At 29.6% G+C, this 24,331-nt stretch overlaps 1 protein-coding gene across 1 annotated transcript in view; it reads left to right on the forward strand.

Annotated features, from left to right (window-relative positions):
• Positions 1 to 24,331, forward strand: part of LOC107455531 (aspartate aminotransferase, cytoplasmic) — a 41,519-nt gene that overhangs the window by 5,602 nt on the left and 11,586 nt on the right. Inside the window, exons 2-5 of the mRNA XM_021145482.3 lie at positions 13,497 to 13,678; positions 14,873 to 14,981; positions 17,578 to 17,690; positions 19,087 to 19,191. Of these exons, the coding sequence (XP_021001141.1) occupies positions 13,497 to 13,678; positions 14,873 to 14,981; positions 17,578 to 17,690; positions 19,087 to 19,191 (509 nt within the window). The remainder of the gene's footprint in view (positions 1 to 13,496; positions 13,679 to 14,872; positions 14,982 to 17,577; positions 17,691 to 19,086; positions 19,192 to 24,331) is intronic.

Genomic DNA, 24,331 nt, shown 5'->3' on the forward strand with positions numbered 1-24,331 from the left:
ATATATATATACCTGGTGTTTCGACCTGGTGTTCCTCTGCCCTAATAACTGGTATTCTTCTACCCTAACTTTTTTAAGGATTAAAAAATTTTGCCTGACATTTCCTACACTCATGTGTAGGAAACACTCATGCCGCCCGGCATTTCCTACACTCATGCTGCCCGGCATTCCCAACAGTAATATTTTTCTAAAAAGTAAGTATCATTGTGCAGTATACACTTGACTCGTTTTTCTTGCATTAATGTTTTTCCTATTCTAACCTAATCGGATTTTGAAATATCGAATAAATATTAAAATATCAATGAATTAATTCATATTAAATTGGACCTTCACCAAAGCAATGCAATTGTTGACATTCACTGGTGAAAATCGGCATTCTCCAGATTTCGGTCTTTTACGGTATGTAGTTCATTATGAAAAATTCAGTCTTATAATTATTATATATTCAGTCTTATAACTATTATAGTCTTATAATTACTATATTATTTAACAACATGATTGCTGATTGATTAAATAATATTTTTGATTAAGAATTTCCCTGTGACAAAACAAAAAATTTCTAATATTCTATAAAGCAACATAAAGAGCAAAATAAACCCTCATCACTAATTGACATTTTCGATACACTGTTGGAAATTTCTCTGAAAAAATTGGTTAAAAACTATTTATTTAATTGTTATTTTACCATATTCAAACAAAACAGTCAAGTAACCGTAAATAAGATGGTATTCAAACTGTTAATTGTGAGAAAAATCATTTATTAATTGCTTTCATTTAATACGGTTAAACAACTAGAACTTTATCGCACCAACTAGACCCACATAATGAAGCTAAAATCCTGGCAGCTGAATGCGTATTATAGCCGCGTGGGTCAATTTACCTATCTCATAGCAGACAGAATGCGGGTTCGAATCCTAGCGTTGACACCACAATGTTTCATGCAGTCCCTTTAACACATGAAGAGTTTCCATAACCCTGCACTCCTTAATTTGTGACCCTGGACTATTAGAGTACGACATTCTCATTCACGTATAGATGATAGCACCATAAAGCTGCTTAACGCCATTTGATTTTTACAGTTTTGAAGCCATGCTATTTGTAAAAAGCGTGTATTTAAGTTTTTTTAACGCTACTAATTGTAAATGGTTATAAAATCGTGCGAAACTTTCTTGACTTTACGGTTAATAGGATGGAGAGACTGCTGCCGGTTATTATACCGTAAATTTAGAATGGAAATTCTGATAGTGTAGTACTTGTTTATAGTTCTTAAATGGTTCTCTGCCTTTTAAAATTTTTAATATTGTAGCATTTTTATTAACCTCATAATATTCAAAACCTTCCTTTCTTTTCTGAAAATAAAATTACTTACTATTGGAAATATACCTTAGTTAGGAAAATGCATCATTATATAATTATATTTAATTTCATACGAAAAAATGAATTTGAATGATGAATTTATTCATTTATTTATTTATTATCATAACCATTGACACTTTGTTCCACCATATTTTATCTTTTAAGCTTATCTTTAATAAAATCTTAGACTAGACTCGATTCAGTTCTTTTCCGTTTCGTAGAATTCAATTTAAATTTTATTTTCCTTTTTTCGAATAAAGAAACTATTTTTAGTAATATTATACAAATTTCATAATTTTTAAAGTTATATTGCAAAGAAATACTATAAATGTAATGCAATGTTGCAAGGAGAAAAACAAATAGTTTATCATTGTTTTGAACAAAGGTGATTAAATGATGTGTTTTAAGCTATTATAATTATTAAAAAGAAGTGTTTTAATAATATTTAAAAAGTAAATAGTTAAGTTTATAATTTCATAAATGTAACAAAAATTTTGGTTGTACATTTTGATATTGTCTCTCTTTTCATTTTTTTTTCTTTTTTTTTTTTTACATTTTTAAAAAGTAACTATTTTAGATTTTTATAAAACTCATCCCATTAAATTTTAATTTCAATCTATAAAAAATGCTTATTTTTAAAAAAATAATATGAAGCGTATGTAAAATGTACTTTTATATCGACCCATAGTGCAAATTTCATAAAAGAATTCACAGTCAATATTCTATACGTTTTTGTATTTGTCTTTTTCCTTTTCTTTTTTTTTTTTGAAATGTGCATAAAAATGTCCTTTTAATAATATTAAAAAAACTACTTAAATTTCATGCATCGTTTTACTTAATTATATACTTCTCATTCTTACTAGTTATATTTATTAATTAAAATTTAAACGGCTTGGTCAAGTTAGCGATTAACAGCACTTTTTCTAAATGTGACTTTTATTCAGCAAACTGTTACTTAGTGATATTTCCTGATAGATACTTAAGTTTCCGCGATTTTGATTGTATAATGTCTATCCGTGATGGCTCAGAAAATACAGTGTTTGCCTTCCATTGAGGGGAACCGAGTTCGAATTCCAGCGATAGCTGGTCAATTCGAATTCCACATCCGGCTAGCACCGACCACAATGCTGACATAAATATCCTCAGTGTTAGACAGATCATGGATTAGAGTCCCCTTGCCATCAGGCTAATCGTGGGATGTTTTCGTGGTTTTCCTCTTCATGTTACGCTGGATTGGGTTCAAAATTACAAGGCTACGGAGTTTAACATAAGTAGTCGTAAACCAAAAATGGGGTCGGCTGTTTAACGACGTTTATAAATAACAGCACAATGAACATGAACGTCCGATTGCCATCATAGAAATCGCTGCGCATTATTTCTTAACGAATATACTCTTAAGCACGCTCTCTTAAACTATTTGCATAATATCACTTACATGGCTCCAAACCCGTCAATTTTATTTATTTAATTATTTTGTGTGTCTTTTTCTTAAAAGACTTTACATTGTGCAGGCTTTTTTTTTCAAATTTCTAAAATGTTAAGAAAATCTGAAAAAGTTTAAAGTTTGAAGGAATTTTAGAAAAGTAAGCAAATATTAGACTTTTAATATAAACGTGGTTCGGATCAAATCTAGACAAAACAATTTCGGGTCACGTGCATTATTTGTTTACATAATTGGGTCTCCATATTTTGTAAACGACAATTACACAGTTTTATATTCACGTTTTAGTCATCAAAAGGAAGGGGAAAAAAGTAAATATTTAGTCATGCTTGAAACAAAAATTTGAAAGAATAAAAATAGGTTGATTTATTTTTATAAAAAAATATGCCCAGAAAAACATTATGATCTTAACGGGGAATAGCCCAAAACATTACAGATGTATTGTAACATAACAAAAAATATTTGGATTCAAATTTGCTGACCCTTTCATTTCCTTGTTTACTTTCACAGAAACAAATGAGTGAAGCGAAAATCTAAAAGCGAAATAAACAAGCTAGAAAAGAAAAGTTTAACCCGATCTGTCCCGGTCACTTTAAAAACGTGACTTCTTAACCTAACAGATTTTGGATCATTTAGTGCAAGGGCTTTAACATATAAAATACTTTTTTTGAGTTTTGATAAACTTGAGCATTGATTATGTAAGTGTTTTGGCACCAAAAACGAATAACCTACACTTTAAATCAGCTATTTGTTGTCAGAAGAAGAAAAGTTCCGGTGAAAGGTCAATCAGTTTATGTTTACTATGCGCTACGCGTAAGAAAAATATGTGGAATGAATTAATAACCTTACGTGATGTAGTTCGAAAATCATTGATAAGATTTTTTTTAGAGATCGCTTGCTTCGAAATTTAGGGTTTTTGGTTCTACATTTGAATTTAGTTTACTCATTGTTTTTTGTTCTCATTTGATTATACAAAAAAAAAAAAAAAAAAAAAAAAAAAAAAAAAAAAAAAAGAAATGTTTTAGGATGTTTTGGGGAAAAAAAATCAATGTCGGAATATAAAAAATATTGTTTTTAAAAAAATTAGTTTTTTTTCTTCCTTTTTTAAATATATCTATGATTTAAATGTTTTGAAAATTTGAATTTCCGAGGTTTTATATTTTTAATTACAGGTAAGATTTTCTTAGAAGATTTCTATCCTAGCAATTTTGGGTTTTATGTTCTATATTTGAATATAGTTTACTCGTTTAAAAAAATTACCAAATTTAAATTAAAAATTATAAATATAAAATTAACAAATTTTAAAAAAAAATATTTTAATACCATATTTTATTATTAACTACCAAAATAATTACCAAAGCGCCTCAGTAAAAATTACCTATCTTTTTGGTGTTCCCTTAGAGCAGGGATGGGCAAACTACGGCCCGCGGGCCAACAGTGGCCCGCCGGCGGGTTTTATACGGCCCGCGGATACAATTTTAACTTGCTGATCCGTGGCGAAAATAAACAATATACATCCATTTTCTTGTCTACTTTGTTCAAAGTTATTTTTCATCTTTCTTTTTTAACAAACTACTGATGACCTTTTAACTTTCTCTAATTTTTGTTCTACAAAACAAAAATTGATGGAAATAGCTAGTAGCACAGACAGCTTCAATTGGTAAAATGTTGAAAGCTCTTCATAGAATAGCCGTAGATTGGTGCCATCTGAAGCAGTTGCTTTTAAATATGCCAAAAATTGAGTTTTAAAAATCATTACCAAAAGCTGGTTTCCCTAATTTAATATTTCATGCCCAGAAAATCCGTACTATGTTTGCTTCATTTTACTTAAGCGAACAAGTGTTTTCATCTTATGAACCTTAGAAAAAATCATTTCAGAAGTAGGCTAACCGACAAACATTTACCCACGTTCCTTAAAATAAGTACATCTCACTTAGAACCTCAATATAAGGAACTTTTATTAAAATGAAATCAAAATTTCATTCATCTCATTAAATATTTATATAAAAAATTATATATCGTTTTTTTTTNTATTTTTTTTTTTTTTTTAAGAAATTTTTACAGAGCCAACCAAACTTTTCCAATTTTTGGCCCTCGACCAGAAAAATTTGCCCATCCCAGCCTTAGAGCCAGGAACACTTTAGATTTTAGCATATTCTGGTAGATATAACTATACTTTTTTCCTAGGTGTATGATTTAAATATTTTGAAAGCATAAATTGATAAAGTTCTAAATTTTTAATTTAATTTTTAAAAATTCAAAAGCTTAGTAATATTTTCACGATTAAATTTAATTTAAATAATACAGTACACATGAACCCAAATACTGATTATACAGGCAATACTTCATTCAAAAAAGGATTGTTTTAAAGACATTATTTCATTAGTTTGGAAGAAATGGTACAGATGACAACCTATAGCATCTAATGCTTTTTTTACTCGAAATTTAAAACAATAAAATTATGAATTTAATACTTATTTTAAAACTAAACGTTTTGCGTGTAAATTTTTTTTGTTACTTTATTTGTTTAAACAAACGAAAACTCTCTTCATCTCTTAATTCTCCGTTTTTGTTTAGCATAAACTAAGTTATAAAATAATTTATCGGCCTCTCGTGTCGATTTTTTTGGTTTACTATTTTATACTTTTTTGGTTTACTTATTAATATTTTTTTGAAAATTATTTTAGTTATATCTTTTAAAATTATTTTGCATTGCAAAATAAAAACTAAAATTATAAAAACAAATGAAAACGAATATCCTATTCTAATATCGTACACTCGTTATTCGAGTTAGATTTGATTTGCTCTCCGATTCGCAAGAAAAATCTAAAAATTACAATTTTCAAAACATATCAAATAATGTTCAAAACAACAAAAAATCTCTAATAAATATACTTACTCTCAAAAATTAGAAGAATTTATTTCTCATAATACTTATATAATAAGAGAATTTTTAATTCATGGACAGTAGGTTTCAGATAATGCTAACCTTCCTTCCATTTTTTTGAATTTTTTTGAATCCATTTGAATTTCCTTCCATTTTTTTTGTTGTTGTTGAAGTTTCAGTCTTATAATTTTTTATTAAATGTTATAGTCCTTTGCAAAAATATTAGACACAAAAGTATTACACCCGACTAAACAAAAAAAACAAACTAAGCACTAAACATAAAACGAAAGGTAAGTTTTCGGCACATTTTTCTATAGTAAAAAAAATCTTTCCGTGCACAAAATAAAAATTTTTTTTTGAAAAAGAACGTCTTTTGATAAGCATGTTCACGATCTTTCAGTTGATAGAATAAGCATTATGTGTTAAAGCAATAATCATTAATGAAAAAGTTCTTTTAGTGAACTGAAAAAAAAGAACGTCTTTTAAAAAACACGAGATTTCACTTGGTTGTAAAAACATATCATTTAGCATTTAAATCCTTAAGCTAGTTTCAAGTTTTATTTCTTTACTTAACACTTTCAGTTGATGAGATAAAAATTACAAATTAATGATGCTAAAGGAATTTTTTTAACAGCTTCCAAAAACGAACTATTAAGGGAACCGGAAAGTAATGTCGTTTCGGTGCATTTGATATTTGTTATGAATATTTTATTTTTCATCAATCATGTATTCATCCTCGTTCGCAACAACCTTTCAATGCCGAATTGAAGACTAACGAATATTTAATGCGCCGAAACGGCATTACTCTTCAGTCCCCCTAATATTTTATAAATGAAGTATAACTTTAAGCAATATTTTAATGAACAAGGAATTCTGCTGTAATTTTTCAGAAGAATTAGTAAATAAACAAAAAAAAAATAATTAATTTACTAACTTTTTTTCAGCCAAGTATCAATTGCTGAAAATTAATAAGTTGATTATTAAATATAATTATTAATTGGTTAATTAATTGATTCATTGATTGTTAATCGGTTATTTAATTAATTTATTAAAAACTGTTCATTAACCAAATTAAGTAACTTAATCAATCAATCAAAATGGTCATTTTTCTTTTTTCTCAACTAATTACTTATAACTGGAGACTTATGTGCATTACAAATATTTAATATATATCAGATATAACGGGCTTGTACAATATAATAATAAGCAACATTTTCACACTATTCAGGAAGGTGTTTCTATGAAAAAGACCGCGGTTTTTATGCAGGCAATAAAATTTTCACGTAGCGTATGCTTAATGCGTATTGTTCTGTTATCTGGTAGAATTTCAGATAGCTTGTAGAGTACTCATTTGGAAACAATACTAGAAAACAGTTGGTATAAAAATTCCTCCCTCGATTATCTCTTAATACTCTTAACATTTATCAACGAAAATGGATACGTAAATCAAATACTACAAGCATACAAACACGAATTGTATCAAAACATTTAGTTGTTTCTTTTCTATTGCGTTTTGGGATATTTATTCAAATCAAGTTCTTGGAAATTCATCGTATTCAATACAGTAGTATTTATAAATCAAGCATTATTGTATTCATTTATTGAATTGAAATAAATCACTAACTCATATATTCCTTACGGAATTCAACTTATCTCGAATCCTTTCATTCTTAGGAATGACATAAGAGAAGGAAAAAAACTCATTCAAATATTCCCGAAATAGTTGATGCTTAAAAATAATATTCATATTAACTAGCTTCGTTTCATATTAACTAGCTAAAAAAGTAGTAAAATCGGCATTTTATTGCTAAATACGGGTTAATATTTAGAGAGGAAATAGTTAAAAGCGAAGGAATATATATCTGTTTTCATGCCTTTGAATTCGTTAGAATAAATGTTTTTGTGTGTTATATACGCTTTTTCGGTTGATTGAGTTACAATAATATCTTTTAAATAGCAACATGATGTTGAATAAAACTACTCTTCCTGTCCAATATATTAGACGCACTCTAAGATTCTATGTAAAATCATAATTATCAGGTGATACTATACAGCTTTATTGCTCTTATGTGTCTGAAACCGGTTTGAACTTGTTTACGTTCCTTTATCAATTGGTTAACACTGTAATGCAATGCGCTAAAAATAAATACAAATAGAAAGTATATAAAAAATCTCCCGCATAAAAACCCATTCAAGTATAAAAGTATTGCATATAAACTCGTAAAAAACATGTCATTATTAAAAAAGTACAGTGCGTTGAATAATTTGGTCTAATTATTTTAATATGCTAATAAAATACCTGATATTACAAATATTCCATATTTATATAATATAGCGTCGAATTTATCCTATCGTCGAATTTATATTATATATCGCCTAATTTTACCAATTGATACACTAACGTAGACAAGTGCCAACCGGTTTCAGTCACGTAGAAACAATGAAGCTGTATAGTTTTATCTGATAATTAAAATTTTACATAGAATCTTATAGTGCGTCTAATAATTTGGACAGGGGTTGTACACAACATTTTGCCAGGTGTAAAGTTTCAACTTATTTAGATCAGTGGTTCCCAATTTTTTTATCCGTCACAGAGCCCTAAATGATTAACCTTCAAAAAATGATTAACCCCAAGAACTCAAGGAAAGAATTTCATTAGCAATTGTGAATATATAAATCAACGACAAACTATTAATCATTTTAAAAACATTTAATAAATGAATAAATAAAATATATCGTTTTACCCATAGTCTTAAAATTGGATTTGATGTCAGAATTCACAGATTTGGGGCACTATCTTGTTTGATTCTTAATTTGATTTTCTTATCTGGTTCTTAATTCATAGAAAACTGAAAATGAATGATCTGAAATATGGTTTCCGCTGAAATAAAAACGAAAAAGTACTGTAGTAAACTTTGGGAATGGTTACCAGAAAATACTGGAAGTTGTTTATTTTCATTCGATACCAATACTTGCGCAATAATTCATAAATATATATCGTTTTCATTTTTCTTCAATATTTGTTGTTCGAAAAAATATTGTTTCTAATTCGGCTTTTCTATCTTTGCAAGCATTTCAGCCTTAAAGTAACTGAAATATTCAATAAATAATAGATAATTAATTGGATTATAATTCAGTTACAGTTTCGGAAATCATAATTGGTAAAAAAAAGTCCTAACTTTCGGAACCCCTGTGACACTAACTGGTTCCGCGTAACACCAATAGGGGAACTGCTGGTCTAAATGTGCGATATCATGGAGAAATGTTCTATGTACAAGTTTTTCTGACTTTCTATAATTTATCTAAAATTAAAGCTTTCTATAATTTAAGGACTTTTTACACGAGTTTAAGATAATTGGGGAAATTATTGAAATGCAAACACTTAAGCTTAAATTTGAAGCAAGAGCTTAAATTTGAAGGCGAATGACGTCTTACGCGCGCGATATAAGCCATAAAAATCATGTAAAGTCTTCAAAAATCTTCGACAAGGCAGACAAATATGCTCTTTTTCTTCGCATATTAGCTCAAAAAATTTGAAAAATTTAATTGCAATTTTATGTAATAATTTTACATTTTCTGGAATTTTGTCAGAAGTTCTTTCATTGAGACACAATTATTTTATTCTCGTCATTTTAAATTCAGAGCCGTTAATCGAATATCTCAAAATATATACAAAGCATGGCTTTTGAATTAAATGGCATAATATATACACTATTTTTTTATATGCTTCTCATATCTGCACTGTCAGGACTGGTAGGAGAAAGGCGCTCTTTTCCTGCACCTAGAGTATACGTACTAAATAATACGCATACATATTAATACGAGAAGTAATACGTGCACGAAGTAATACGAATCCCACGTCCGTGTGATATTGGGTCGCTAGAGACAAAAAAGCTTGTTTTATATTTGTTAACGCGAGTCGTGAAAGGAAAGTCACGCGATCACGTATATGTGATCACGATCTTGAAGGAGTTAAACTCAAGAGATAGTTTTAAAAAAATCACCATAAAACGTTTTTAAATTTACCAAAACGTGCTGTTTTGTTAAAAATACACACTTTATCAGATTAAAAAGTCGAACAAAAATCAAAACATTTTTCAATTTATGGAATAAATTGAAATAATAAATAATAATAATAATAATTAATAATGATTTACGTTCACAAATTGTGTTGTGTGAAATAAAATATATATTCAGTATACTAGAGAAGTGGCTTTTAGGTATAGATTCAGTTATTTATTTCATAAAGTTTAAAGTGACTTTTAACTGAAATAAGAGCAAAAACTCTATCTCATTACTGAGGATAATATCAAACAAATAAAATAAACTTTTGCAATGTTGATATTATATCATTAAAACATTCCTCAGATTTATTTAGAAAAATTAAATATAACCTTCTCTTTGAAAAACATGAGTAAAGAAACCTATGCCTTTTTTTTCTTCCAAATATAGAGGCCAAACTTACCAATTTTTATTCAAAATGCTTTTTCCTCTGTAAAAGAATTAAACAAAGCCTCGATTTTGAGCAAATACTATTGAGTTAAAGAGAAAAACAACTCATTTACTTTGAATTCCCTTGAAAGAAACGCATCAATGATCACATACACTCTATCGATTACGTTAATAATTTCTTAAAAAGGATCTTTTACACATTTTTATAGATTTTGTGAATAACACACAATCACAGAATAATTTTTTTCTCGAGTAAAAATATGAAAATGGCTAAATTAATTCTATATACATATTATCATCAGCAATGTAATGATAAGATATATTTTTGAAATAATTCAGAAAAGTTTTTAGAAAAATGTTCTTTGTGAAAAACACCACGATTTTTACGTAAGCAAGAAGACGTTTCTTTTGCGATTTATTTTTATATTTTAACCGTTGTTGAACAGCCAACCCAATTTTTAGGTATACGACTTCTAATTATCAACTCCGTGGCCTTGTAATTTTAAACCCAATCCGGAAAGCAAGGAAACTCCTGTATCAAGTATTAAGAGAAATTTGCCTTCGTGGACGACTTTTTCTTATGGAACTAACCCGCATTTGCGTTACATGGGAGAGGAAGACCACGAGAACCTCCCATTGTTAGCCTGACGGGATGGGGACTCAAATCCACGAACCGTCTACCACGGAGGACATTTCACGTCAGCGCTGTGGTCGGTGCAAGCCGGGTGCGGAATTCGTATCGACCAGCCATCACTGAGATTCGAACCCGGTTTACCTGATTGGAAGGCGAGCGCTCTATCCTCTGAACCATCGCGGCTCCTTTTGCGATTCAGTAGAAATTGCATAAGGTAGTTCTTTAACATTCCAAAAGTATTGCATAACACTTAAATGTGAACATTGTCACTAATAAAACAGTGGCTTATCATTAAATTTCTCCAAGTTCATCAATTCTTTATGTCGTAAGACCAGTGCCATGTCTAAATTCCAATCCGGTGCTTGCGTTACATAAAGAGGAAAACCATGGATACCTTCCACAGTTAGCCTGACGGCAAGAGGACTGTAACCCATAATTCACCAACCACTGAGGACACTCTCATTGTTAGGACAATTTAATTATTATAAAATAATATTTAAACATCAATATTATATGAAAGTTAATTTAAATACGGCAAATTTTGAGAAATATAATTGTTAAAATAAATAGAAATGTAAAAAAAATGTATCTAAGCAATTTCCAAAAATCATAGAAGCTACTAAATTTTTATTTCAAATTCTATTCCCAATTTTATATTTTTAAACGTTGTTCATTCATTATTTGGATCACTTATTGTTTAAAATAAAATCATAGATGGCAGCATTAAAACCTAAAAAATTTCATCTGTCACTCAAAAATTTATTTCTTAAGCTTATTGGTTATTTTCTAATTACAAATTAATACTCTGACGAATTCCATATCTAATTTCAAAATATAGTTCTGCAAATTTCAAATACATATATTTTTTTGCATGAATAAAAGAAAAGGACTGAATTATTTCTGCGATTGAGTGCTTGTAAAATGCTTGTTCGAATGTTGAATCACTTGTAATGTACAATGTCAGCAATTTTAAAACTAGTGGTAAACTGCGTCATTATTTTAACTGGATGTCATTAGTTTTATTATTTTAAAGAGGACAAACAATCTATAATTAAGTGTAATGAGTTGAGTTTCTTTTACAGATACTCTTGCATTACTTTAAACTTATCTCAAAAGATGGCGACACCATAGTAATATTTACTTAAAACTTTAATCTACAAGATATTTCAAAGAATTCATAACTGTAGACAATTTTCCATGCAATCAACCAGCTAATAATAAAACAGACAAATAAATGCCCCGTTTAATGATTATTTAAAATTCTTAATTAACCTTATTTATAAGAAGTTTATTAAGATTTCAAGCCACCAGCACTTCGATTAAATCAGAAGAAGTTTAAATTGGGCCGTTTTAAATAACTTGCACAAAATTTGAGGTTTATTTTTTTCATGTAACAAAAAATTATGGTTCCTAACTGCTACTCATTAAATTTGAATTTTTGCCAAATTGTTGTTAACCCTTTTTTTAGGACATGGGAAGTATACTACCCACCGAATTCATTAATCTTTTTATCTCGAGGGATCGCGATTTTCACATCTATGATTTGCGGGACCATCTACTGATAAATTCAGGTAAATAATGCCAGTGAAGGAATTTGTTTACATAAATGCATGTATCAAGTAAAGGTTAGCTTGTAGTCAAGAAGTAAAGCAAAATTTGCGGAGCCATTTTCTGTTAAGTGATCGTTTATTTGATTATTTCTAATTAAAAGTAGTTATAAACACGGGATTTTTTTTAATTTATTTATTAGCACACAAATTCAAATTTATGGCCAATTCAGATAAAATTTTTAATATCCAACTACCTTCCATCATAAAAAAAACTCTAAAAATTAAATTAATTTTAGGTAATAAGCTAAATTAATTTCCTTATAAAAATCAACTTTGATTCGAAAACTTTTTTAACATAACATTAGTAGAAAAAAGTATCTCTATAAAGGGTTTGTAGAGAGTCTACCGCTACAAAATTGAAATTCCAATTCACTAGTACATAAGACATGCTAACTCGATTCTATGAGGGGATACCTTTTTAATAGATGGAGGTTGATATTGTCGATATGACTCTCCCCACATTGGTGACCCGGACGTGATGTGAACATGCCTACCTTGACAGAAACTCCCACCTCGATAGGAACACGCCTATCTTGACAGTAACGCCCATTGCGACCAGAACACGCCTACTTCGATGGATGGTTCACATTAAACAGTTGACTTGTGACTGCGACATTATCCACCTCCTCACGCTATTGCTACTCAGTCTCATTCACACACAACGTACAACATATTCACTCGACTGCTAAAGGCAACGCAGGAATGACCACGACCGTGATCTTAATACAGCTCTCACTATCGGTACTCAAAAGTACGGTGATCTTAATACAGCTCTCCCGACTTCTCACAAAACAGCAATGAATCAACTAGTGGTATCCGTTCATTGAATTCTATCACAGATATAATTCTGGTGAGGGAGTACCGTAGTGTGTCTACCACTACAAAATTGCAATTCCAATTCACTAGCATATAAGACATGTTAACTCGATTCTATGGTAGAGTACCTTTTCACAGATGAAGGTTGACATGGAATCGATAGGGTGACATTTGATATCGATATGATTCTCTCCACAGGTCGAGGAAACTAAAACTCGTTAAAATAAAACGTTAAAATAAAACTGTAAAAACGAAACAAATTTTATTAATACACAATGATTAAATTGCTTATTTTTACAGCTTACAGAGATGAAGAAGGAAGACCTTGGGTTTTGCCAGTTGTAAGAAAAATTGAGGAAGAAATAACTTCTGGAAATAATATCAGCCATGAATATTTGGGCCAATTAGGGTTAGAAGAACTCAGTCATGCTGCTACAAAATTGTTACTTGGAAATGATAACATAGCTCTTAAACAAGGCAGGGTAAGTAAAGTTCAATTGAAAAGAACTACCAAAAAGAGATTAATAAAAGAAGAACATGTTTGCAACACTCAGATAGTCAGACGTACACAACCGTAATTAAACCATAATGCGGTGCAAATTTTCAGCTACCTAAAAAAGGTGTAAAATTGAAATATTTTAGAAAACATTAAAATTGAAGTTTTTCTGTTCATGTTCAAGATAATATGGTTCAACTTATAAGACATTATGGTTAAGATAATATGGTTATGATATTAAGATAATATGGTTATGATATTTAGATAATATGGTTAAGATAATATGGTTATGATATTAAGATAATATGGTTAAGCATAATCTTAAGGCTGTGGCAAATTTAAACGGTATTATGGGTCAACATGCTCCAAATAAAAATTCTAATTGTGTGGTGGTAATTTTTGGAGAAATCGGTTTTATGTTGAAGCTTAATACCTTGAACCATAATACGAGGCAAATTTTCAGAAACTTAAATCAGGTATTAAATTGAATCACACTTCCATTTAAGTTGAGCTATAGTCTCGTATAATCATATTTTGAACCATAATAGGGTTCAACTTAGCGTCATAATAAGATTCAGGCAAATTCATACGATATTATGGTTTAAAACGCTCATAACAAGAGTTCTAATGATCCATGATTTTAAACCTGATGTTAAAAAATATGATTGTATTGTACAGATGTATTTTTTAAATAACTGTCTGTTGTATTTAGAATTTAAAACTAATTTTCACAAACTCACAAAATTGTTGAAAAACATGTTTTTTTCTATTAAACTCACAAATTGAAAACGTATTTTTAAATCTCAGTTAAATATTAAGACAAAAAAAAAGTCTATTTGAGAAATCTTTGTGGATTAACGGTAAGTAATTTTTCGTCTAATTGCAGAAAGAGAACCTCAAAATCAGGTAAGAAATTATTTTGGAAGCAAGCCTCAGTCTTTGTTAATCCTGCTCTCGCAATAAGAGTATACTAAGCAATAATATAAAAGTTTACTTTCAAATTATAAGATTGATCATTCCTGTGTGCGTTGAAGTTTATATTGGAAATTAACTATAATTTGTTTTAGTTCTTTTTGTATAGTATGGAATATAAACTTAACATAATAACAATTTCTCTAAAAAAACATTTAATTATAGTAATAATATGTGTTAGTGCTAAATGGCATCCATTTTAATATAGGCTTTTGGAGTACAAACCGTAGGTGGGACTGGTGCTTTAAGAGTAGGTGCTGACTTCTTAGTGAAGTGTGCAAAATTAAAGATTTTCTACATGGCAGATCCATGCTGGCGTAAGTGAAATTTTATTATGATTAATATTTCGTTAATTTGTTAAATTAGACGACATATAACATGAATTTGACGATAGGATAAATTAAACGATATATTATATAAATATAGAATATTTATTAAATCGAGCATTATATTAGTATATTATAATAATTGATCAAATTATTAGACGCACTGTAGATTTTTAATAATGATGTGATTTGCACGAGTTTATACGCGATACTTTTATATTTAAACATACACGTAATGAGTTTTTTATTCAGATTTTTTATATACTTATGCACTTCCCATTTGTATTAATTTTTAACGTATTACGTTACAATGTTAACCAACTGATACAAGAGAGTAAACAAATGCAAACCGGTTTCATCCTAGTAAAAACAATACAGTTTTCATTTTGGCATATTTATAGGTACTATAAATTACTTTTACGCTGATTTCTATTGAACTACAAATAACGATAAATTATTTCCCAAGCAAGGTTTTCTTAATTTGGAATGTTTAAATACATTATAAATTATTCTTATACTGTTACTGAATTATGAATAACTATAAATTACTCTTCAATGTCTTTTCAATTCGGAATATTTACATGAGTTCTTATCTCTTAAAAAGGATAAAAAAATTTTTGACTATAAATGATAAATGTTTGCATTTTAAGAACTTATTTCCAGGCTTCTGTTTAACGTTATTATATTTTACTTTATCATAAGCTTTCATAGCTTATCAATACCTGATTCACGTCCATATCAAAATTCATTGCCGTACCCTTATAATTTTAAATCCAACCTAGAAGACGAAGCATCAAGCCTTTGGTCTTACTCATTCGGACATACTATTAGACCAACTCGTGATCTGTTTACCACTTCCACTGAGATACTGTGGACACTGCCGTCGATGCGAGCAGCAATTTAAGAATTGATCAGACTTTGCCAGGGTTCGAACCTGGGTGTATGAATTCGAATAGTTAAATGCTAAATATTTCAAACAGATCCGAGGCATGATACCTAAGGAGCCAGTTGACCGATTTACATTAAATGTCATTGAATTGTCTTAAACATGCCAATTTCGTGAGAACTACGCTGAAGGCAACTGTTACTTTTATGTAACCTATTACATATTAAAAAGAATTTAAAATCGAAATTCATGCAATTATTTGAAAATAAAAGAAGTTGATAAGAACAAAGGAAGAAACAAACGATGCTACATCAGTATTTAAAAACAGTAAATTCGATTTTTTTTTTCAATGGAAATCTATTATATCAATAATAAAATAAATAGACTAAAGGAACTAATCAATCAATATGTTAGCGTAGAACAATCAGCAGAATAATTTTTATTGGAAATCTATAGTAGCAATAAAAATTCGCAGCTATTACTTTTCGTCACAATAAATTTCCCATTTTTTCACAACAGTACTTATTTATTGAGCAGAAATGAAACGAGAAGCCTTAATTATATCATAATTAATATTTTGGTCAAAATAAATTGTAATGCTTACAAAAAAATAGTACTTTTAAGTTACTTAGCACTAAACATATCAACACTTAATATATACTTATTTCTACCATAGCCGGTCAAATACCCAGACTTTATGTTTCTTGATTGAATGTATGAAATATGAATGTTAGGAAGGAAATAAACTAAAAAAACTTAATTATAATTAAACAAATTGTATATTGCTAATATATAATATTGATTATAATTGTATATTGCCAGTATATTGTATTACAAACACAAATTTCAACGCATTTTTTACACATACAGGGTGTTTCCATTGTGCATTTTTCGCAAACATATTTCTTTTAATTATTATTATTTCTATAATTCTTATAATTATAAGAATATATAATTCTTATAATTATAAGAATATATAATTCTTATAATTATGAGAGTATATAAGAATTATAATTATAATTATTCTTATAATTAATATTATTTCCTCCAAGAACTTGCGCTATCTTGATTGTTTCGACATTTTTCTGGGTAAAAACTAACAGTTAGTTAGAAATGAAGTAAAGCTATCAAAATAAAATAAAGCTACTTACTAAAACATTTAGTTTTTGTCACTTTTTCTTACACAAAAGTGCCAATCTGAAATTTTAGGTACTTTCTTGAAATTTGAATTCACAGTTATTCTGATTGAACTAACTATGCAACAGTCTTTGCAGAAATGTGCAACCAATCGAATGCAATACGTTGCACACTTCGTAATTTCTGATCCGATAACCTTATAAAGCAATAAATTGTTCTCCTGGTCAAATGACCGGTTATGGTAGAAATAGGTATACAACAAGTATTATTTCGAAACAAACAAAATACAAAAAAAAATAATAATAATAGATCATTAACTGCATATAATTGTTAGAAAAAAGTCATGAAGTCAAATGTGCAAAAACGATAAGATGATAAGCGCATTTTCGATGCAAAAGTTCCTAAATGGTCATTTGACCGGTTATGGTATATTTAGTGTTAAATTCACATAGATTTAACGCACGCAACTCATGTAATTATTATTATATAATGTTTGGAATAAGTTGGGACATTTTCATAATTTTATAACAAACACTTGATTTTTTTTTCTTTTTTTTTTTGCAGCAAGTCATCATCTAGTGTTTCCATACGCTGGCTTTGCAATTTGCCGTATTTACAGATATTGGCATTCCATGAAAAAATGTTTAGACATTGAAGGACTTTTAGAAGATCTTAGAGTAATGTTTCTTTTTACCTACTTTTTCTTTATAAATTCATTAATTATTCTCTTCTTGCTTGTTTGCACGCGTTAATTTTATTTTCACAATACGGAAAAAAAGAAAGCAGCCTAATAACTCTTGGTTTAATTATCGGATTTTCACATACTCAATTTCAATGATTCGAGAGCTTAACCTTAAATGTACTAATCAATTCCTGCAAACGATTTTTTTTAAGTTGCAAAATCAGACGCAAAATCTCACTTTCTCTGAATAAACATGCATTTTCCGAAAAAAACATTCATAACACTTATTAACTCCTTTAAACTTCTAGACAAAAACATAAAATTTTAAAATAAAATATGAAAAAGAATAGATATAACAATTTAATGAATAATTATCGAAAGTTTAAGGTATATCTTGAATCTAAAATTAGAAGAAAAAAATTATGAACTGATAGTTGTTAAAATAAATAAGCTGTAATAAAAATAGGCTGAAATAAGTTAATATAGAAAATAAGTTGAAATCAAACTCTACTTTTTTTTAAGCTCCACGCGTATTTTTAATAAAATCCCCGTCAGGCCACGGGAGCTGCTAAGACGCGCACGTATTGCCGTATAGCAATGCTACTAACGGATTGAAATAAATAAAAATTTGATTAGTAATGAATGAAAACTAAGTGAATTTTAAGTAAATTTTCACTTTTAGAAATTTCTCGGAAAAAATGGTTGAATAACAATTTATTGAATGGTTAGTTTGCAAAAAACTGTTTATTAACTACTGTCTCCTTACACGGTTAAACAAGCAGAATTTTATCGCACCCACTAGAACCACCTAATGAAGCTACTTAGTTCTTTGCAACTGCGTACATATCAAAGTCGAGCCGGTTAATCTGTCAATCTCATGACCGGCAGAACTAGAGTTCCGAGTCCTAGTGGTGACACCACAATATTTCCTCTATTCTCTTCAACACGTGAAGAAATTCCATTGTCCGGTACTCTCCGATTCCCATTATCTTACGAAAAGCCGAGTCTAGTTAAATAATAATTTTTTCTTCTTATTTTTTTTAACGTTTCTTAAAAACGCCAGTTGTAAATGCTTAAGAAAACGTATAGCTTTGTAGTCATGGTTTTATAACCATACATTTTGTAAATGGTTTCAAAACCATAAAGGTAAAAAATGTTCCTTACCGTAAACCTTACAGTTAATCGGATGGACAGACAGCTGTCAGTTATTTTACCATAATTTTAGAATGAAAATTTTAACAATGCAGTAATTACATAAAACGATATAAAGTTTTTAGTTTTATATCGAATTTTTACTACCCATGATTGGCATTGATCGAGTTAAAGATGACTCTAAATAGAAGAAAAAAATAATGTGAATATAAATTTAATTAATCGGATTTATTTAACAGGCTGCTCCTCAAGGTTCTGTGGTGATATTACATGTTTGTGCTCATAATCCTACTGGGATCGATCCATCAAAAGATCAATGGATTAGAATTGCTGACGTCATGGAGGTAACATATTTTTAATTGAGTTTTTTTTTTCAGTCAAATTACTGATTTTTTTATATCAAAATTATCTTAACCTGTCATAAGGGGTATGGGGTAAAATTAACGGTCGACAACAGGGCGACTAAATATAACAAATGGTGATTAAAAAATGGTCTGCCAATCGCCACCCGATCACCACTTTTCCTCGAAAAAAATAATAATAAATATGGAATCAAAATGAATATTTCATAATTTCCTCAAAATTACTTTATTTTACGCTTGTTTCTTAGAACTTTTCTTCGATTTAGAAGTGAACTTTACCATATTACCATGTGTTGCCATATTTTGTTAAATGCTTTCCAAAAAATTCCTTATACAATTAATACTAACAGTTTTTCTAATCGATTAAAATTTCCAATGTTTTAAAAAAGCAGAGGGAGGAGGCAAGCTGAGCTCAGAGTCCCGTTTTTCGAAAACTCTAGGAGGACTTGAGCCAGTGATATTATATTATACATATATATACAGTCAAACCCCGCTATAGTGAACATGTTTATAGTGAACTCCCGGTCCAAATGTTCGGTCCCTTGCCTTGCTATACACGTATAATGTCATTTTTTGTGGATATAGTGAACCAAAAAAGTGAGGAAGTTGGATATAATGAACTTTTATATCTTCGACTGATTTTTTTCTTCATTTTTTTGATATTTTCAGGGAGTATAAACTATCCTAATCTGAAGTTTGTAACATATGGAAAAATAGGCAATTAATAATTTCTGCTCATGAAAAAAAATTTAGATGGCAGAATAACTTGAGAAAAGCAGATCACAAGGATGATGAAGAAGCATTACTGAAGTGATTCACCATTCGAAGAAGCCGCAATTTTCCTGTATCTGGACAAATGTGGATGAATTTGCTAAATGTTTTTATGAGACTACTTTCATGTGCTCGAATGGCTGGTTAGACAGGTTTAAAAAACGGAATAACAGAAATTCAGGAAAAATTATCTGAGAATCGGGAAATGTTTCCATAACTGATGATGAGGATTGCTCATCAGCTGAAGATTACTAATTTTTTTTGTACGCAAGACGAAGAGTAATGAAAAATAACACATTTTTTGCTACTACATAATATTTTTCAATAATTTATTTGAGTAATGTGCAATAAAAGGGAGGAGTTTGGGAACCATTAGGTAAATTATCTGCGTTACGGATATAGTGAACACCCGGTTATAGTGAACCGAAATTTCGGTCCCTTGAAGGTTCACTATAGCGGGGTTTGACTGTATATATATATATATATAGAAGTATAAGTAAGTAGAAGTCTTCGCATTTTTAGAGTCTACTCACAAACACTTCAGATGAATAAAAGTTATGGAATTAAAAGATCTTTAAGCATATTCATTTCACTATTTAAGCGAAGACTTTAAAAGCAAAAACTCTACTCACTATGGGAAACTAATGTTGTTTCCATAAGATATAAAAATGAAACGATAAAATAAAATTTGAAGGGGGAGGGAATATGCAGTTGTTTCGCTTTTGAGAATGAAATTCAAGAAAGAAAAAAATAATTTTACCCAGGTTTATTTGGACGCCATCACACTTTTAAACTGTTTTCAAGCGTTATAATAAACAGTTCGCATGCGTCGTCATTGCATACGTTGCAATGGCAACCGCTGCTGTTTGAAAAAATTTTTAGAATTTTTCGTTTCACTTTTAATTTTGTTACTCACTACGTTGGTTAGTTTAGTTTTTGGCGTATCGAACCCATAAATACTTCTTTAGTTATGAATAAAAGAGAATTTTATCATTTGAACGATATTTTTGTTTTATTGTTTTAATTAAGAATCAGAAATTCTAACCTACAGTTCAAACTGTAGGTTAGAATATGAGAGTATTTGTTTTCTTAGTATAGACATAAATCTGGGGTCATAAGTGATTCATTTTACTAGGGACACCTAAAAAAGGGAATAATGAACGGGCATTTCAAAATGTTTTGCCCAGGGCAGCTCTTCTTCACAAAAACAAAGCGTATTGTTAAAATTACACATGAACAATTTTTTTACACTGTACCATTATTTATGCAAAAGTCGTTAAGGATTAAATGTGTCAATAGTTAAATTCTTAAATTTAACATCTTATTATATGACATTAGCTAAATATTGCAGTAGCTAAATGAATAGCTGATGAAATGAATAATTGTAGAAACAATCACCCGCAAGCCGCTAATGAACCTTTATTAATAAACATATAGATCGCCAAGAAATTAACATATTATTAGTAGAGTTGCTAAATTTAACATCTTATTATTTGGCATTAGCTAAATATTGTAGTAGTTAAAAAATTACCCTAAGAGCAGATTGCTTGCAAACTGCTGTGTCTTCACTTATACATATATAGATCCTCATGGATTGAATTTTTAGTTAATAATGTAGCTAAATTTAACATCTTATAATTTGACAATAGTTGAATACCCAAATGAATAGCTGATGAAATGAATAATTCTTGAAAAAATTACCCACTAGCCACTAGTGTACCTTTATTTATACATATATAAATCGTCAAGAATTTAACTTGTTACTAGTAGTGTTGCTAAATTTAGCATCTTATTATTTGACATTATCTAAATATTGCACTAGCTAAATGAATAATTATTTTTTGTTGAAGAACTTACCCTACAAGCAGATTGCTTGCCCACTGTGTTTTTATTTATGCGTAAATAGATCGCAAGGATTAAATATATTGTTAGTGCAGTGTTGCTAAATTTAACATCTTATTATTTGACATAAGCTGAATATTATAATAAATAACTGAATAGCAATTTTTTCTTGGAAAATTAGACATCTCAAAATTAATGAATAAATCAATATTAGTTACATTTTCTAATCATTTTGCACTATAAAATCGATTTATTTTTTATTTCCTGCTTTTTCACTTTTTATAAATTGTGAAAATTATGCAAGCTGACTTCCTTGTTAAAGAATTTATCGTCTAAAACAATAAATGTGATTTAAGTACTACTAAATGATTATCTTCTTGAATCTTGTCTAATATTGAGACATCTTATCACTGAAAGATATAATATCGCTTGTTTTGCACACTAAGTTTCATCTCTTAGCTGATTAAAACATCATAAACTTTTGTTGCTCCATCAAGTAGCCATCATGATAAATATTTGCTTTTGTAGAAAAATACTTTTTTTATTATTATTTTCAACTTTCATTTCAGTTTAAAGCGTGGAAAGTTTCTACAGCTGATGCTTTTCTATTTCAGAGCCCTTGACAACAACTCTTTTCTTTTCAGTTTATTGCGCTGATAATTCTAGATTTGTTTTTAAAAAACAAACACTAATAACCTTGCTTAGTAACCATTACGTCTCAAGCTGTGTTTAGGAATCCTTTCTTGTCCGTTGATGTTCCGTGCAAATTTTAATGGAACGTATGAATAAATATTATACTAAAACTTTTTTTTTACTCTTAAACATAAATACAAATGATGATATAATATTAAAACTAAACGTTGGTAAAACATACATAAAAATACAGGTGAAAAATATTTTTAAAAATTATTCTTATTATTTTTTTCCAATGTCCGCCTGGGGAATGACCTACGTCATACTGGCATCTGAAGGGCAGATTTGTTGACTATTTTTCATATTAGGAGGGCTAACGTTGCTCCCACAGTAAGGACAGATAGTACAGAGAATGAAAGAACATCCGGGATTTGAACCTAGAACATTTCTGGTGCAAGGCTAGTTCCCTGACACAGGCTTTTTTAAAAATTATGAGATTGCAAAACTAATGTAACACTTTTCTTAAATAATAATTACATTAATAAAAAAACTCTGGAGTATCTCAGGGCTTTCACATACCAATGAGGTCAACCGGGTTCGAATCCCAAAGACGGCTGATCGATACAAATTGCCATCGACCACAGTGCTGACGTAAAATATCCTCAGTGGTAGACGGTTCCTTGCCATCAGGTTGAACATCCTGTCCATGTAACATTTGTTCCATCGATAATTCCAACAAGAAAGACTTGATCTTCAAGATTGGATTCAATCCCTTGTCTTGTTTAAAATTACAAGACTACGGAAATCAAAATCGGATCGGATGTTCAACGGAGGTTATAAAATAAAATAAGTGGAAGGTTTAGTTACCACCGCTTAGTCCGGGGGTTCTAATCATATATATCAAGGGTGGTATTAAAGAACACCCAGTGTAAGACTGTATTTCCTTATACTAATTTCGGTTGTCTCGGTGTATAGTTATCCTACAAAATTGCCTAAAATTCATTGACATAAGATTAACCTCCATAGGTGTAAGTTTTCGTCTTCCGAGACTTGCCCGAGAATTCAATTTTCCGTGCTAAAGATTTCATTTTATTTTAGAACCATCGTTGAACAGTTTACCCAAATTTTGGGTTTTCGACTGCAAATGTTCAGCAGCGTGATTTTGAACCCAATCCAGAAGACAAGGGAACTCCTGAATCAAGTATCGGGAGAATTTTGCTTTCGTGAGGGACTTTTTCGACGGAATTAATCCGCATTCGCGTTACATGGTGAGGAAAATCACGAAAACCTCTCACGGTTAGCCTGTTGGCAAGGGGACCCTAGCCCACGATTCGTCTACCACTCAGTTATTTTACGTCAGCACTGTGGTCGGTTTGAGCCGGGCGTGGAATTCGAATTCCAGCCATTACCGGGATCGAATCCGGGTCACCTCGTTGGGAGACGAACGCTCTATCCCCAATAAACCAGATACACGGACAAAATGTTTTAAACAACCAGAAGATAAACTAGCATGAAAAATAGCAAAAAAAAACTTTTGTATTGGTATTTTCTCCCTCTATTATTCTTTTATGTTTCATTTTTAATGAACATAATATTTATTCAAAATTTAACTGAATATACATTCTGCTTTTATCGCAAAAAAAATTTAAAAAAAGAAAAAAACGAATGGAAAATAAATACAAAAAACTTTGAAATACGTCAAAAAAATTATATTTCTATTTTTTTCTCTACTGCCTTTTTTCTTATCATTTTTAATAAACATACTGTCCTTTCAAAATGTAACAAAATATTCATTCAGTTTTTATCGAGAAAAAAACGAATGGGATAAATCAGCAGAAGATCCAAAACTAACAACATGAAATACGTGAAATAAAAT

This window comes from Parasteatoda tepidariorum, chromosome X2 (assembly GCF_043381705.1).
Source record: "Parasteatoda tepidariorum isolate YZ-2023 chromosome X2, CAS_Ptep_4.0, whole genome shotgun sequence".
NCBI lineage: Eukaryota > Metazoa > Arthropoda > Arachnida > Araneae > Theridiidae > Parasteatoda > Parasteatoda tepidariorum.